Source organism: Echiichthys vipera (genome assembly GCF_963691815.1).
Source record: "Echiichthys vipera genome assembly, chromosome: 6".
Taxonomy (NCBI): domain Eukaryota; kingdom Metazoa; phylum Chordata; class Actinopteri; order Perciformes; family Trachinidae; genus Echiichthys; species Echiichthys vipera.
Window position 1 is genome coordinate 8,226,804 of NC_139831.1, and position 18,609 is coordinate 8,245,412.

At 38.9% G+C, this 18,609-nt stretch overlaps 1 protein-coding gene across 1 annotated transcript in view; it reads right to left on the reverse strand.

Annotated features, from left to right (window-relative positions):
* kdrl (kinase insert domain receptor like) overlaps positions 1-18,609 on the reverse strand; it is a 49,589-nt gene that overhangs the window by 10,484 nt on the left and 20,496 nt on the right. Inside the window, exons 12-25 of the mRNA XM_083915585.1 lie at positions 17,144-17,252; positions 15,667-15,951; positions 15,349-15,495; positions 14,767-14,895; positions 12,559-12,665; positions 11,708-11,834; positions 11,028-11,132; positions 8,844-8,957; positions 8,563-8,651; positions 8,264-8,417; positions 7,406-7,503; positions 6,691-6,813; positions 6,210-6,321; positions 1,152-1,251 (exon numbers count right to left, since the gene is read on the reverse strand). Of these exons, the coding sequence (XP_083771711.1) occupies positions 1,152-1,251; positions 6,210-6,321; positions 6,691-6,813; positions 7,406-7,503; positions 8,264-8,417; positions 8,563-8,651; positions 8,844-8,957; positions 11,028-11,132; positions 11,708-11,834; positions 12,559-12,665; positions 14,767-14,895; positions 15,349-15,495; positions 15,667-15,951; positions 17,144-17,252 (1,799 nt within the window). The remainder of the gene's footprint in view (positions 1-1,151; positions 1,252-6,209; positions 6,322-6,690; positions 6,814-7,405; positions 7,504-8,263; positions 8,418-8,562; positions 8,652-8,843; positions 8,958-11,027; positions 11,133-11,707; positions 11,835-12,558; positions 12,666-14,766; positions 14,896-15,348; positions 15,496-15,666; positions 15,952-17,143; positions 17,253-18,609) is intronic.

An 18,609-nucleotide genomic window follows, 5' to 3' on the forward strand; every position in this document is an offset into this window, starting at 1 on the left:
ATTGTGAATCCCATTCACACCGATATCAGCAGGTTTTATCTTCACTTTAAATTAGCAGCAGACCTCACAGCCATACGCGTGCAAAATATAGAATCTGGCAGTTTTGTTTTTCCAAAGATGGAAAATACGAGAGATTCTTGGCACCAGTTGGTCTGCAGCTACAGATATTCTGTTCTGTTTGAACACTACAGTCTGGATTCGATTTGCTCTTTCATTTCCAATCACTGTCTTCTTTTGCAAATTTGATAAATCCATTTGGTTAGCTTTACTTGGCACAAGCTGCTTTAATACCCTCGACCTTTTGATATCACATCATTATTAAGCAGAAGTGCAGCATTATGCTTTCAAAACAAATACGTTTAACTGGCTATAAGAATCTTTTTAAATTAAAACCAGACACAAAGTATGCACACATGTTGGAGTGAGTTGCAGAGCTCAGACTATGATCTCTGGGTCTGTACATTAGACGGAAGAGTCGAAGTATTCTCATTACAAAAAAAAGTTTGTCTAGCTGCATCACTGACTGACAGCACCGATACCAAAGAAGAGGACTCTCTGTTCTCCCACAGATATTTATGTCCAGCACCATCCACCAAAAAAAAAATCTCCATTCTCCGGCTCTCCCCTCACTTGGGGGAACTTGGACTCCAGACGTCGTATTTAAACTTCAGTCAGAAAATGCTTCAGAGCTTCAAACACGCCGCAGCAGAGCCAATCAGTAGCTAATGTTTCCTCCTGTAGCATTCATGGCAGAGTTACCCATGATTCTTATCAGGAAACCCCTGACCTACTGTTGCAACCACAAAGAGAAAGACACAATGCCTCCTCTTAGCTGTATATGGATATGGGAGGCTTTTACCCGCTGGCCTCTGTAAGGTTGGCTCTTCAGACGGGAATATGGAGCTGGCTCTCTGGGATACGCAAGACTTCTCTAGCTTTAGGAACGTCATAAAGATTTAAATAGTGTAATAGTTCAAACAATAAAATGTTTGCAAATCCTAAATTGCACATTTACAGGATGAAAATCAGCAAATCAAGTTAATGCCCCCAAACACGGTCTACTTCACTGTTCTCTTGACGTTGAGAAGCATCCAGGTTTTTACTTTCATTGGTTTAAAATTTAAAATGAAATAGTTAAATGAGATTCTCACATTTCGGAGGAAGAGTATTCTGGCGCTCTCATCCTGGTGCCCTCTTTCAGCCTGCAGCAAAACTCTTCGTCAATTTGGACGCCGGGGTACGGGGAGGCACCTGAGAGAGGGAGGAGGGGAAGAGGTTCATTACAAAGTTATTTGTTGTGAAAAATGACCATACACAGTATATTGATGTGAGTTTACATGTATCTTAATGTGATGGGAAACGTGGAGGTGCCGTATGATGTATTTTGCTGCCATTATACATTATTATGTGAGCTTCAGTTTAATTGAAATCAAATGTATAATATGTAAGTTAGTAGTCTGTGCTCAGCCACGTAACCACCACAGGGTTTTCTACATAATGTTAATACTTGGACAAACTGTTGAGGTATTCTAAAAAGGCGCCAAAGTAAATCCTTAGGGTGCCATCATTCATGAAGCGGGTTCTTGCCACATTTTAAACTACTGACACATTGTATGGAAACGTGTCTGCAGAAAGGAGAAAAGAACAAAGAGGACTGTTAAAGTAGCACTACACGCCAGATTGAGAATTTTGCAATAGAATAACACCCAGTTGCCCATAGGCATATTACACCAGGTGTTTCTATTATTTTGCTCATATAAATGAGGGTACGGTAAAAAAACAGACACACCAGTTTGTATAATCCAATACAGTTCAACAGCACCACAAGCTAAAGCCTCACAAATGACCATAAAGTTGAATCAACAGCTCTTGAAAACCTTTTCCACAGAAACTGAACATTAAAACCTTAATGAAGAGATGATTTATAACAGGACTGTTTTATTAGACATCACTGGTTTTAGCTGTTCCTAATTACCTGACAAATTAAACGAGTGTAGATTAACGTACAGTGGAAGACTTAAAGTATCACAGCCAAGTTTTAGGCCACGAGAAGAGAAGAAACTATTCTATATGACATCAAGATTATATCCATATAATCAACAGCAGAGGTGACCAATATGGGATTTTTGAGACCAACTTGAATTTTAGGTAAGAAGTTACAGATTATTGCTGTGGCAGCCAATATAGTGATGTATTTTTTAGCTGATTGAAAAATAGACCTTTTCTATCTGGGTACTCAGAAGACTGTTGGTACCAAAACATCTCTCCTTTTCTTCCTCCTAACCGGTGCAGACAGATGTCCGTCCTCCATAGAGCTGGGTCTGTCTGACGTTCCTGCCTGTTAAAGGGTAGGTTTTCGTTGCCACTGTACTCTACGGGGGAATTGTTGGGTCTATGTTAATCATAAATAAGTCAGAGTGTGGTCTTCACCTAGTTTGTAAAGTGTCCTGAGATGACTTTTGTTATGATTTGGCACTATAAATAAAACTGAATTGAATTGAATTGCTTTCAAAAACAATTTATTATTATATTAAAGAATATTTAACATTATTAAACTGTACATACGATGTATTACATGATTAACCAATTCTAGAAATGAACGCTGAGAATAAACTAAAACTAAATTAATAGCTCAATAAACATCTTGTTCAGCATCAGTAATTTAAATAAAATAAAATAAAAAGCTATACGACACCGTTTCTAAATCACCCCATGCATTTTTTTCTGCATTATATGATCAAGAAAACAGGTTTTCATCAGAATGTGTCTGTGATATATTGCGTCTGTGTCTGCAGATATTTGCAGACAGATATATCAATCCGTCTCTCAGTGAATGATACATTTAAAGGATCATTATGACGACACCAACCCAGTCTCTGTTCTTCTTTCCCTACTGGGAACATTAAACTCTTTACTGCAGCTTTCCAACACGAGAAAATTCTCTGTGAAAACGTCTGGAAGATTTGTTTGCAAGATCTTGTAGATTGCATAACAGCCTTAAATAAATTTACAGGATATTTGATTAGAATTAGTTGGATGTTGAAACTATGGTCCGCTCGTTACATACAGTGAGTGGTAATGTTGATTCTAATTTGCTGAGTCATGAATCTGTCAAATATATCACTCGCCAACCAAAACTACCACTAATTTTATTTACCTTTGAACCGTCATGTTCGTAATAAAATTCAAATTTAGAGCCAAAGCCAACGTTGCGCTCGGCCCCCTGTGAAAACACACACTGAACCAACTTATCGTAACGTATATCCAATATCCAACTGTGTTGCTTTTGGAAAATAATGCCCAGTCTATGTTATCAATACAATTTCCTGAGTCATAAATAATAATTTTGTTTGCTTGAATATAAAAATCTTTGTGGCTACACAAATTTATAGGGAAACCACAGATTCAACTTGGCAAAGTGTTTCGAACAACTCTGAAGAAATAAAGATTACTGCTTAAGTAAAATACACCATCTGTGACTCGCGTAGAGAAAACATTTTAAATCCCAATTGTTATTGTTCACATGGTTCATATTTCTTTATGCAGCTGGAGAGTAAACATGCTGTTCATCAAATATGAACTGAACTGGGCCTTAACTTATCGTTCTTATCATTTGAAAAGTGAATCTTAATGTCTAACTTGACATCAACTTTAACGCAAGAACTCAGAACTAACATTAAAAGGGTAGTTTGCATATTTAGAAGTGGGGTTGTATGCGGTTCTTAGTGAATCCAAAGTAATCTTTAAAAACCGACAAAGTCATACAATCACAAAAACAGCGATTGAAGCAGCGGCAGAGCAACAACTCAAGTTCTGCAAAGGTAAAATTAGTGCAATGGCTTTGAAGTGTGCATAGATGTAAATAACAGCAAAGTAAAGCAGCAAACATTTTCTCTCTCTCTCTAGCGTACACGTAAACTGATTTTTTAGGTGGCTGAAATACGTTATGCTGCTCCCCCGACCTCATTTCTTAGCTTCTGTGTACGGATTCCTGCCTGTTTCTCCAAACTGGGCCTTGATGACCGCCCTGTACGGTAATTGTAGGGAACACACTGACTACAGATAAGTACTTCACACGACAACACATCAAATTTTTGTTGTTAACGAGCACTATTCAGGTCTCAAATCAATCTAAAATGTTCAACAGAACTCATAGTCACCTGCATTTTACTTACACAGTTCTTGTAGGTTTTTAAAAATATATTTGAATATTATTTGTTTGTATTATGTTCATTTTATGGTGCAGCCAAACTGTGTTCAATAAAACCATCATCTCTTGTATCTTGTGTTCTGAAATACTTTCAAAGTCCAAAGATGTTACCAGTGTTTTATGATGAGAATATTCTCTCTCGTCATTTCTTTATTTAACGGTTATCTCATCTCGTCTGACAACAAGTCTGGTTCACTTTTTTGGGATCGACACTTTACAAACAAGCTTTGGAAATTTAAACCCACAAAACGGAACTGACACACTTTTGGTTCACAGAGCGATCAGAAAAACACGCTTGGGTTACCCTGAAACTTTTGACCTCCAAACACGATCAGGTTGCAAAGCTCACTTCTTTGCCATTTTTCTTGGTCATTTTGTATCCTTGTTTCCTGATTTATTTTTCTGAGGCCCCGCTAACACTACCCAGATGTGTAAGTGTTTCTTTAAAGGAAAAATGTGGTGAGAATGTGTCAAGAGGGAAGAAGAGAGTGAAAGAGACCAAGAAAAAGAAGGAGAGACAAAAAGGGAAAGTGTCATAATGACGTCAGTGCGCTTTACATTTAAAAGAATATGCAATTTGACACACTGTTCTTTCAACTGTGGCGGGTGACGACGTCGTATGGCGGTGATTCAAAAGCAAGCACAGTCAGAACGTACAGAATAGCAATACATCCAACTTTGGTTACACTTACTCTTATGTTTCCACTGCTTCCCATGGTGACATTTAAACATACAATATTTCATGTTGAGTCTTGCTTTAGAAACGCGTGGTGAGCTCTGCGCCGCGGTGCACAGGCAATCATGGATCCACACACAATGCTTTCTTCGAAGTCTGCGGTGGTTTCACAGCAGGGGCCCACTTTTACACTGATCTGGCTGCCTGGTTACAGTGAGTTTGTGTTGCCAGCTGGGAGGAAACTTAAATAGGAGGTGTTCTCTCCTTTTAATGTACAATGCCTGTAATAAAAATCTAACTTCACTGATGTTTAAGTGGCATGAAAATAGTTTTCTCAGGCTGAATATGTAAGCTCGGCCCCTTTGTCCTAAAAGGAACAATTACACAGAAGAAAGAAACGGTTATTAGCCAGTGCATCTGGCGAGGCTGTATATAACCAGGGGCACTGAGCGAGTCCACCAAGCCAGAGCTCTCTTCTCACTGAACATCTGATAACAGGGCCCCTGTGTTGTGGGGATGTTAAACACAAACTTCCAGTAAATGTGAATGTTATAGACAGGGGTATTATGTATTTGTATGTTTACATGTTCAAACTTGAACACATTTGCGATAGAACTGTGTAATTATAGGGTTTATAGCTTTTTAATTATTATATATAGTGACATTTTAATAACATAATACCTGCTATCCAGGCTAAATTGATCTGTTAAGGGGTAGGACTAAATAAGTCTTTACTTACTCCTACCCCCTTTCTCGCATGTGGAAGGTTTTTTGCTTTTGTTTTATTTATTTATCTACTACTATTATTATAACTTTGTTTTCATTGCTTTCATGTTAGAAATAAAGACAATCAAACAATCAAGGTATGAGAAATATTGTATGAAACAGGTTTTAACTTTAAAATGAATCACAACTGCTACAAATGGGGGAAATATCGTATGGTTTCTAACTTGCGCGGAAAATTTGTTTTTGCAATAGATGTTGTGTTTGAAATGTTTGTGTTCACCTTTTAATAATTCAGCATTTTGAATGATGCATTTGGCCACAGATGATTTGAGCCCTTTGTAACTCTGTTAGTTGCCTCCTGTTAATTTGAAAGTGACCGACCCCACCTGTGTAGCAGTGTCCATACGTCAACATTTAAGTCCGTGTATGACTTGTAATTAGTTCATGTTCTATATTTGGTTGCTTTAACAAATTGTTTAATGTGTGCATAAGTGTGTTTCTTTTGAATAAGCAGGGATCATTTGCTCCCCTGAATGTAAAACGACAAGCTTGTGAGGTATAAAACTATTGGTCAGTGATGAGTCACGAGACACTTACCTAGAGAGAAGATCTCCCACATGAGAACACCAAAGGACCAAACGTCACTCTGAGTCGTGTAGATCTTGTCAAAAATGGCCTCAGGTGCCATCCACTTGAGCGGCAGTCTGGCCTGTGCACATATTGAGATAAAAACATATTTTACTCTCTTATCTTAGTGGTGTGGACATCTCACTTATTACACTGTCATATCTGTTGAGTGACAATTGGTTTAAAGTGTGTGAGCACGTTCTGCTTTTGATTTAGCTAACACTTATTTAGTCTCCTTAGTGAGTTCCCTTTATCTCGTATCAAACAAACAGACTGAACTCAATTATTTTTGGAGAGATTTCCAAGAACTTCAGTATTTATTCTTCCTTTTTTCTGCCAAGTCAGTGATAGCTTACTGTTTTGCATGTTACCTAATAACCAAAATGCATTTTCTTTCTTTAAGACAGTAAATTAGCCGTAATAAGACTAGAGTAGACTTTGATAAACTTACATCTCCTTTGCGCACATAATCCGGGTCTTTGTAGATGTCTCTGGCGAGTCCAAAATCACAAATCTTCACAACATTATTCTCAGAGAGCAGGATGTTTCGTGCAGCCAAATCACGATGGATGCACTAATGAAAAGAAAAGAGGAAACAAAATCTCATTCAATGTCACATTTACATTTATAGGTTCAAGTTTTATGCATGTAATTGACTTCACAACGGTACTCTGCGTGCTGGAAAGCATAGCTGCTTGCAGGGCAACACATGGTGAAGTCATCAGGGATGTTACAATAGGAGAAGATGTTTTCCATATTCAGGCTCAGAAAAGGTCTGCAGCAGGTTATTTTCAACAATGGCCTTATTCTCTAATCAGTCCCATCCGGTTTCCCCAAAATTATGAATGACTTGAAAAATGAATGCATTCCAGTGTGTCATAGTAGAGGCAATCACTTAAATTCAAGGGAAGCCAAATCTTTTAAGTCTTCTTTTGTTGTATATTTATACACTTACAATTTGCTGCATGCACAATAACTTTTTTGATTTTTTTAAGATAACTTTTTTAAGATTTGACTACTCTGTTACTTACTAAACTGAGTAAAATGTGTCCAATTTTAAATAAAAAATAAAAACAATTACAACTAATTTAAAAATATATACTGTATATGCAGCTATTTAAAATAAAATAGATGTCTGAGAGTGATTTGTGTGAAAAGGAGGATACCTTGCGTGAAGCCAAGAACTCCATGCCTTTTGCAACTTGGAAACTGTAGCAAATTAAATCTTCCAGTGTCAGGACTCTCTTATATAAATCCTCTGATTCTGTGAAACAAAAGAACACAAAGTTTCCCCAGTGAGACAGATCGCTCAAATTAAACATATATGGGCTTTACATTGAGAGCAATAAACCTACTCATCTAGGCGTCTTTTTAAACAGTCAATGTGATCTGTCAGATAAATCAGATAAGATGAAACTTGAAAAAATACTCATGGGGAACTAAACTAGACTGAAACACATAATCTTTGCAGTCCGTCCTGTCACGTATGTGTCTCCTCCTACACACTCTGTCCTTAAAACATCCTCTACAGCGGAGAGATGAAAACAAATTACAATTCTCCTTTTTTTCAGATGTCAGGTGAAACGTGTGGTTATGGGTCCAGCGTCTTGGTCGGGGGTCTGACAGAGGAACTCACAAGTCCTTCCACAGGCCCACCTGAGTAAACAGCTAATCAAACCAGAAATAACACATCGGGAACAACATGGCTGATGTGCCGTATCTGAGCTGGAGTCGCAGAGCAGAGCAACACTCAGGTCAGGACAGGAAATAAACAGACGCCTCCCCAGACTCAGTGGGGTGACAGTGGCTCCTGCTGCAGTGATTGTACTGCTGAACAGGAGGAGGAAACGTCCCATCAGAGTCGGGCTAGAAAACAATCTGAGGGGAGCTTTCGTTCCTGGGCAGGAGGGGTGGAGCAGAGGTGAGAGGAGGTGGAGGGAGGGAGGGAGGGGGACAGCAGGAGGGACAAACAGAGGGGGAGGAGTGCGGGGGTTGAAAGGAAGCAAGACGTGCCTGGCCTTTACCTTCTTCCTCTTCCTCTGAGTCGCAGTAGCTCTTATCTTCGATGAAGCCAGAGCTGGCTGAGCTTCCGGTGCTGGCCACGCTCTCCAGGCGGCGCTTCATCAGTTCGCTCAGCTCGCAGCCCGATCCCGACGACACCACCTTACCGTCCTGTCGCTGACACATGTTAATGAGATGAGTTTAAATGCTGATGCTGCTGATATGCATGTGGCTTCCCTTTATATTTGCTTAAACAGTCATCAACAGAATGATGAGAAAGCAAAAGTGCTGGAAAGTTTTAATCGTGCAGCTCGTGACTCACCTTGTAGACGAGAAAGTCATCTCTCTTGCTTCTCAAATAGTTGGACAAGTTTCCATATTTGCAGAACTCCACTATCATCATCAATGGGCCTGTTAAGATAGTATTTCTCTTATGATTATCCCTACATCATTGTTCTCAGATGACCATTTTAACATAAATTACTGCTACATTGCCTGTTAAATTGCCATTTTAACGTTGTTTTCTTCTTTATTATATTTTCTATACCTAAATATCAAAACAGTGGGATAACATTTTATAACTTGCTCAGTAATACATCTCACCTCCAGGCTTCGTGCAGGCTCCCAGCAGGTTGACCACGTTCAGGTGATGGCCAATGTGGATCAGGATCTTTAGCTCTGACATCAAAGCTTTACGCTCATTTGACGTAGCGCCTCCTGTAATAATGTAAACACATTTAGGATTTGGTCCATTATCTTGAAGGATCCACATTTTCACAATAAATTGAGTGTTTTTTCATTTTGTGCTAAGATCACTCCAACAATGTTACGCTTGGAGTCCAAACTCCGTGAAAAACAAATAAGAAACAGATTTTCACTTTTATAAAAGTTGAGATGGACGACCTTTCTCCTTAAACAAAATAAGCCCTCCTCAACAGAAGATTTAGTTAAGCTCATATGTAAGATAACGGTATGAAAAAGAAGCATCTCTTTGCAGGTTTGCAGATATTTTCATACACAGGAGGTCACAAAACGTTATATAAAACTACACAGCGTGGAATATACATTTCAATAGTGGTGAACAAGTTTTCTTTGGGTTTCATAAAATAAAAAAAAAAAAAACAAACACCTGTAACCAGATTTTGTTCTCAATAATACAAAATTCCCATTGGAAATATTTTGCATTTGCAGTGAAACACCCACTATTGTATTAACGTTAAAGAGACTCTGGTGGATCATTTCCAGCTTGTTTGCATTTCTCTCCATATTAATCTTCCCTCTCCATTACCAGAGGTCTATGAGAGGCATACGGTAAATCTTGTTTACTGTAAACTGTTGTAAACTGTGGTAAAAAAAAGTGAATTTTTGCAACCGGAAATACAACCTTTGTATGCACGGGGACTTTACTAAACTATTTCCGTAGAAATTGGTAAAAACAACAAAAAAAAAAGTGCCAACTCTAAAACGCCATACAGTATGACAACAACATATGAAATGTTTAGTGTGTCCATTTTAATCTGAACATCTGGATGCTGATAACTTTCCTGGCTTGCTTGTATTTCAAGAATGAATATAAAAAAAGAATGAAGTATAGTGAGAAAGTGTGGGAAAAAATCCTGAACTCTGGATTACTCAGGAATTTAATTTTGAGATTTCATTAAATGATGGAAAAATAATAATATTGCCTTAGGCTCGGCAATGTGAAGCGGCTTTTGATGGAGGACATCCTCAAGGATAAATGCAGATGGATTAAAGAGAATGGGATGTGCTCACATTACATACCTGACTTGTGTAAGTCAGGTATGTGTAAAGTTTGTTACGCTTTAACCTTGAATTATGAAAATCAGGATTTAGTAGTTGTTTTATGCTGCTTCGACCAACCAGGTATTTATGAGCTAGAAGCTAAAGCAGCCTGGGAGTCTGTAGACAAACCACGGTCAATTTAAGGAGACCTGCTGCTTTCCATTAAGTTTGACCTACGACTAACAGCCAGAATCTCTGTGTGTGATTTATGCTTGGACGTGATTAATGATATGACAGTGCCCAATACATCTAACTAACAGACCTAGTTTTCCTGATACATCATTACTAATAAATCTGCAGTTTGCTTCTCTAGTAATGCAAAAACAGAATATGAACTAGAAGTCATTCACATACTGTGTAAAACTGGAGTAAAAAATAAATATCTGAGCATCTGGAGTCAAAACTCTTTTCTTTGTGGATATTTGGAAAGACGTTGGAATGGGATTGTGAATGATTCCTCTTAAAAATTTAGACCGGACGCAGCAGATAGTTTCCAAATGTTGGAATCTCTAAAATGTGGCAAAAGTAAACATTCTTTTAAATTACTAATTTTATACTTTACATCCTCAACTTCTGAACTCTTTTTGGAAGACTTTGGACATTCTGATCTCAGCTGCGAGATCTGCATACACTCAATTTCTTCATCAAGGACAGGGTTAGAGGTCTTAGCCTTTACCTCTAACTGCACTTTGCAAGGAACAGACACCGCATGCTTGGCTTTGAACAGATATATACACCATACAAACATTAACTGCAGGCACATGTGGGGCCGTAGCTCATGAGACTGTAATATGCACAAGAAATAAATCTCCTGCAGAAATGACAGATATGGTGTTGTTCATCTGCTACCCATACAACAGTAGATACTGCAGTGTTAATGCTGGTCTGTCTATTCTGAGTGGATAGACAGACAAATACAGATAATTTACAAATAATGTTTGGAGTCATAGTATAAAGATAAATGTTTTTTTTTTGACATCCTACCTTTCAACATTTTGACAGCAACAGTCTTGCAGGTCGAGAGCTTGTCGATCCCAAAGGCAGAAGCCTCCACCACTTTTCCAAACGCTCCATGGCCAAGAGTTTTGCCTGGCAAAGGAAGAAGGTATTTGGTAAGTGGGACAACATTAGAGTTTCCTGTCCCTCGGGCACAAAAAAATGACTAGATTCCCTGTCAGTCAGGGTATGGGTCTGTAATTAAAACAATACACTGGCAGGCAATTTCTCTAGAGAATTTATGGCTCACTTAAGACTGGATGACAGCGCAGGTCACTGATAAGTAATGACCCTACAGCAACAGCTGCAGAGAGCGATGACACCTTTTCCATGTACCTTAATGTGGCTGCGAATATTCTCACGATAAACTACTTTTTGAAATGAACTTTTAACCTTTTGATATAGAAATCATGTCTCATTGCTCTGGGTAATATCAGAGGTTTCTGGCAGCCAGTACCAATAAAATATGCTCAGAGGCACAGCGATGTAAATGAAAGTTAGGACATTACCTGCTGAGTTGTGTACATTTCCATTTATCCAGTTAGCTACTTACACACACTTCTGTTAATCTATTTAAAATTAAGAGTGGGTCAAGAAACGGTCTAAAGTTGGCGCCTTATAATAGCCTGAAATATCTGAAACATTTCCCCCGCACAATGGATTCTTACCTAGTCGCAGGCGGTCACGGGGAAACTCCCATTTGCTGCTGTCATACTGAAGAAGATCACTCTGCTCCTCGAGGGGACACTCATCAGGATCAATGATGATGGACGGACCCATCTTATACTGCGGTTGCTGAGGGTGTGAAGAGGACAAATATGAATTTCAGGATGTTTCTGACAATCACAACAATGGCACAATGCTTACGTCTTATTTCTCAGATTATAAGATCAGTAAAAACATGTATTTAGAAACCTAACCTAACCTAATGCTACCACTAATATTGATACTCATAATCTATGAATGAATGGTCCATTTTCATGCTCTGCTTGGAGTATTATCCCCTGATTTTTAAGTTTTATTATTTGATATGTATTGGTTTGTTTTCTTGTGGTTTCTTTTAATTATATTGTTATTTTTGAGGTTATTTTTGATTCTTTAAGGGTTATTCCTTATAAATAATTTCCAACTATTTAGAGAGTAGAGAGCTAAAAATGTTGACATTACTATTAAAATACAAATTTGTGCTCTACACACAAACATGTTCCTCACAGTTGATATTTTTTAGAAGAACATTATGTTCTCCTTCAACTGTACATACCAACATGAGCTTAGCACTTCCCACTTGGATGGATATGTTGAAATCATAAACACTAGCTAAATGTATCCTTCCATTTGACTGTATTTCAAGAGAAGCATAAGTGAGTCACTTCTATAAAGTCACTGAAACTGAATTAGTTAAACAGGAACCAAAAAAATGAAACCAAAACAAACCCCACAGATGCCATGAACTTTCCACATCTTGGCAAATGCTTATCTCATGTGGTTTCTGAGACAAAGAAGTAATGTAACGTCTTACCTTCCTTAGCTTACGGATGAAGAGGATAAGCATGAGCCAGAGGAATGTGGCTGCAGCTCCCGTACACACCAAAATGATTACTTCAACGTTTGGCTTCCCTTCGTCCCCTGGAAAAATAAGAACTGTCATCAACTACCAGACCTCTTTGGCAGACGAAAATCACAGTGTACTTTTCATGATCCCATAAATTGTCATATAACATTGGAGAGGGATTTGTGGAGAATCGTGATCAAAAGAAAACAGTCTGTTACACATTTGCAAATGGAGAGCCTCACGTCATTCTTTTGTTTGTTAGTTTCATCTGAAATGTTCTCTGAAAGATTTATAAACAAAGAGGAAGTGAAAACACACTTTGGTGTTTATTTCTGGTGTGTTTAGGACAGGCATACCACACTTTTTCCTATAATATTTTCTTCCAAACTGCTTTTCTAACCATCCGTGTCGACAGTCTGAAACCTCATATTCCTTGGATCTTGAAAGTTTTCTTGGCTCTTATTTCATGCAATCTTTGACTAAACATACAACTTGTTGCTGGAATATCTTTGTGGTGAAGATGGAATGGGTAACAATAACTGTTGAATAAGGTTTGGGGAAAACAATTGATACTTATATGCATCTTTATTCTCTCTTAAAAGAATAATTATGTCCAAATGCAGAAACATCTATTTAGAAACCAAACTCTCAGCATTATGGTCACCTGTAACAATTGGTATTGCTGAACCAGTTTGATGGTGAAACATAATGGATGTAAACATGTGTGTCGTGTTTACGTTCCAAGATGGGTTATTTACTAGATGGATACAATCTGACCGCCAACCCCTGGCTTAAAGCGTATGGAAGGATTTTGGCTATATGTGAAGGGAAAAGAGACAAGATCTACACTATATGCACGTTGTGTCTAACTAGACAAAATATATTTCAGGAACACAATAAACATGAGAAAACATATTTCATGTTGCTTGCATTAATAAAAGATATTTGATGTAAATTCATCTGTTATTTTTATTATGGATCATTCCAGCTAGGGGAAGCAGACAGGGGCACTGACACAGAAGCTTTTTTGTGGACGGGAGCAGCAGCTGCAGCAAAACTAATTATCTATCTTAAAAAAGGCCCACCTAAAAAAAAAAGAATCAATATCAGCTTAAGTGTACGCTATATTTAGAATATTTACGCCACTTTACCTTGCTGTCAGACAGCCCTGTCCTTTTGCACTACATTTTCTTAACATATTCCTACACATAAGCACAACTGTGCTGCACACTGTATTACTCCACAGACCAGCTGTTTGAGTTAGTCTTTCTGCCTGTTGTGGAATAAACAGTTACTCATTTGTATTTTCTTGTAACAGTGACAATGAAATGTTGTTCACTGTGAGGATCCCTGTATGAGCTGGAGTATACAGAAGAATTTCTGTGGAGAAAGACTAATCAGGATGAAAAAGAGAGAGGAGAAACTTCTGTGGAAACTGGAGGAAAACCCATCTGACAGCAAGGTAAAGTGGCAAAATATAATGCCCATTCGAAATTTAATTGATTTATACATTGCTTAGCTTCAGTGTTGGTACTCCTGACTGCTTCTCCAAACTGGCGCTGTGCTAACCATCATTTACTGCAGGTAATACACTGACCATGGAAAAGTTCCTCATACAACTCCACTTCAAAAAACAGAACTAGCCCTTTAAGTGCCTACACGTGGACCAAACTTGTTGCATGATATCTGACCAACATTGCCTTCTCCACCTTCACATGTCAACATGCAATTCATTTTAGATGTGAAAAGGTAAAGACACACACACATATTAGGAGACATGCTACTCCAATTATCTACTGTGTGTTTCAAGTTTCTTGTTGTAGCTGTCAATCTCTTTGCACTCATTAGAGGAGCTCTTAACACTTCACAGAGGTCATGTCCTGAAGGTAAGGACCCTCGGCCAGAGCCTCGATCATAAAACCTTAGAAGGAATTCACTTGGCATTCCTGGCAGCCACAGATTTTCTGTCAGGGGAAACTTTTCATACTGAAGTCACCAGTGCCGTTTTTAGTGGTGACAGGAAAACATGAGGCTGAGACGGTTTAAATGAACATGCAGAATACGCAATGACTCCACTTCTTACTTCCACTCACAGTATTGTAAATGCTGCATGCTTGAGGGTTAATGTTTTTTTTGGTTAGGTAGTTGATATCTCAAGGTGTGTGAATGACTTACCGAGCACAGTTACAACAGCACTTGTTTTCGCAATTCCCTCAACATTGCTGGCTACACACTCGTACAGACCCTCGTCATCTTTCTTCACTCTCTCAATGGTCAGAACCCCGTCCTCTCCCAGAGTGATACCTGCAACACACACCCTCTCAGTCAAACTCATATAGTTCAAAAAGGCGTGGCATTTAAACACTCTGGACAACAAATTTTGTGCAGGTCAGCAGCCTAACTGACTGCACATATATCTTCAGTAAGCAGGAACTTTAGTGTCTTGGAAATGTAAACTCAGGTACAAAAAGGGCATCACCTGCACTTATGTTGTTTACTTGTGCTTTAGGGATATATGCCTTTATATGAAGAACCGTAGGCCTGGGCTTTAACACACTGCTAAAGAGTCGATCATGTTCAAAGGGAATGAAAGCTCAACCTGCAGATTATTTAATCCTACTCATAATAAAATGTATGCATTCTCTTCGAGCCCTTTATTCTGCTGCACCAGGATTGCACTTATGCCACCGGTCACTAAAATTGCAAAAAATGTATCATATGATGATCATAGCACATGGAATAGTATTCTCAGGTTACCTGGGCCTTCGTCCACTGGAACGCCATTTTTGTACCACATGATGTACGGACGAGGAACTCCCAGAGCGAAACAAGCCAGCATCAGGGTGCTGCTACTGTTCACATCTTGATTAGTCAGATTTTGACTCAGCCAGGGACGTTTCTTCACTGCACCAAACAAAAGCAGAAAAATTTGGAATCAAGTGTTGCAAGACTGTTTCCTGTGTTCATGTACAGTAACATGCCCGATTATCACATGATTGCACTTCTACACAATTTTTAATTAGTCAGCGGATGTACCTAAAATAGATTAGTTTCTCATATCCCTCTCTAACTCACCATCCACAATAATTGCAGCAGCCTTGAGTTCAACCCTCTTGTTGAGCTTGAATGCTTGGCACTTGTAACCTCTAGTGCTGTTTTGGGACACATTATGCAGATGGAGAGAAAGAGAAATGGAGTAGCGGCTGAGCTGGAGAGTGGACACGTTGGTGGTGATCGTTTTATTCTTGGAATCCAACCACTGTAGATTTGTGTAGAGGTAGCGACCTGCCCGGCAGGTCAGTGTGACGTCATCCCCCTCAATGGCTGCCGGAGGTCTGATGGTAATTTCCTCAGGGTGATCTAGTGTGACAAGGTAGAAAAATATAATAAATCAGGATTCCAATCATGTTAAATCACCTTCAGTTCCAGATATATTCAATGATCACATCATGGGGTCAACTGTAGTCACTAATTATGATTGAAGAGCATTTTAACAGGAGATGTGTTATGTGTTTTACATACATGAAAAAGAGACACGTATTCTGCTGGCCCAAGATCTTTGTTGGACAATAGCTTTGAACACAAAGCTGCTCGTCGCAATGCCAGGAATGTCAAATTTGCAGTTATTTCCTGTTTCATCACTGTTAATTGGAAGCACGTTGCCGGTGGACAGCATGGCTGATGGCGCTGCTGCACTCATCCAAATGGAGAGAAGCTGAGTCTGGGCCCCAGGGGAACCAGACTGCGCTTGTTTATTCAGATTGCTGGAAAGCATTCGGTGTTCCGTAAGAGAAGACAGCTGTTATCACAATTGTGTCCCCCTTTTTTTTTTTTTTTAAAGCAGCATTCCTTCTATCTCCATCTTCCTCACTTCTGGAAGAGAGCTGGATTTCCTCTTGGGAATTCTGCCACGCCGGGAGACTAATTTCTGGCACTCTGGCATCCCCTCAGCTACGGAGTCACCTAAATCCATCCCTCTCCAAAAGCAATCTTTCAACAACTCAGGAGATGTGAGCTTTTAAGTAAATGTGATTCACTTTGTTGCAAAGTGAACTGTGCTTGTGTGAATCATCCCAGCTATTATAAGATAACTGTCTCAATGGATATTCATTTTGGGAACATTTGGAAATGCTCACATGCACATAAAAAAGTAAATTCTCAGAGCAGAAGGCTCACAGAGAAAGAGAGAAATAACCTGCTCACACTGAAGCAGGAATGCTGTTATTCATAGCTGTTTTTAAGCGCGTGCCATTATAGCACTCCATATGGCTCAGGACATGCTTGCCTCTCTTCCGCCCTGAAGCCGCTCAGCTACAGCGGAAGATGGTTTCAATTAATGCCCCCCTCTGGTTTCTTTATTGCACAATACAATCTGCACATTCCTTCCCTGTTTGTGCAGTTCATTACAGCCCGTACTGTACTAGATGTGAAAAAATCCAGTGTAGTGCACTTTGCAATTATTGCAATAAATTCTGCATATGTCTGCGTGCACTTTCAAGTAAGCAGTTAAGATTTAAATGTTCATACTGTAATATTCTTGTGACCCACTTACCATCAACGTAGAAAGGGATTGTCATTGTGCTGTAGCCTTCTTCATTCTGGGCCACACAGGAGTACTTTCCTGACATGACAGTCTCTCCAATCACCAGGGTGCTCACGGTCTAATTGAGAGAGAAGAACAAATGCTTAATACCACAGATAATGAAGGAAAACTGCTCTGGGTCATGTGTTGGTGATGTTGAAGTCAGAAAATCAAGTGCTCTTGATTAGATAGGTAGATAAGTAGTCATGTAAGAATTACAGGACAAGGACAGTTTACTTTAATGGAAGTCTATGGTGTTGGTTGACTCTGATACCAAGTTCAAAATTGTTCATGACTGAAAGGGACTTCACCACGGTTTAAAGTGCAATGAGGTCCTCTTCTCCTTGAGGTTGAAATGTGTTTGTTATCCATGAATTAATAACATTTTTAACATACTATTAGGAGTGCCTCAGATGTAGGACTGTCCTCTATTAAAGAAATTCTTGTTTGACTAAGACAACATCATATTTTATTGAATCATTTAATTTAATTGACAGATCTGTAAAACTGAGTTTCTCCAAAAAGAATAATGCAAAAAAGACCCCACCATTTTATATATTGTGTTTACCAGGGATGTGCTCATAAATTGGAAATACGTAAGTCAAATGAAGAAAACCAACAACAAAGAAATGTTAGTTGACTAAGAGCAAAATTACCAATTAGTTGAAGAGGAAGCCAACCGAGGAAGAAAAAATAAGCTGAACTGTCTTTGTTTTTTGTTTTTTATGCTTAATATCACAATTCAGAATTCGACTTGTGACTTATTCTTGAGGTTTCAATCACCATCAGAGCAGTGAGTCGCTAACAGGCGGGTTTAAGGTCCGGAGCCTGCTCTTTTTTATACTCTCTAGTGCGTCACATTAATGAAAGGATACATCTGGAGTTTAAAAACTTACTGAATCTCCTTTAGACCTGTGCTATAGATCTAGTGCCAGGGCTCCATGTCCATATCCTGGAAAGCACTTCTAATGCCACATTCAATTTTGTCAAGGTACTAGTACAACATTTTAATGGCCTAAATAGACAAAATAATAAGTGAAACTTGGGTGAGGGCCAGGCTTAGTGGGGCTCTGTTTAGTGTTCATAGTGACATCTGTTATTTGGGGGGCAGTCAGCTACATCAAAGAGAGTGAATGAGGTGGCTGTATTGTGTGAGTGTATGCTAGCCTAAACTTCCTGGACTTGTAGGAGCTATTGTGTCGACTCTCAGACGCACCACTGTAGCCATGAAACAAAGTCAAAGAATAACTGTTTAAAAGTTAGATCATATCGTTCAATTCACGCAGCTCTGACACTTGTCAAAATACTGATGCAGTGAGCTTATGGTATTATGTTACGGCCATTACTCAAAATTGATGTAACCCAAGCTCGAACACAGTCATTTAAACAATTGCGCACAGTCCCTAAGCGGTGACCTGACCAGACGCACTGTGACC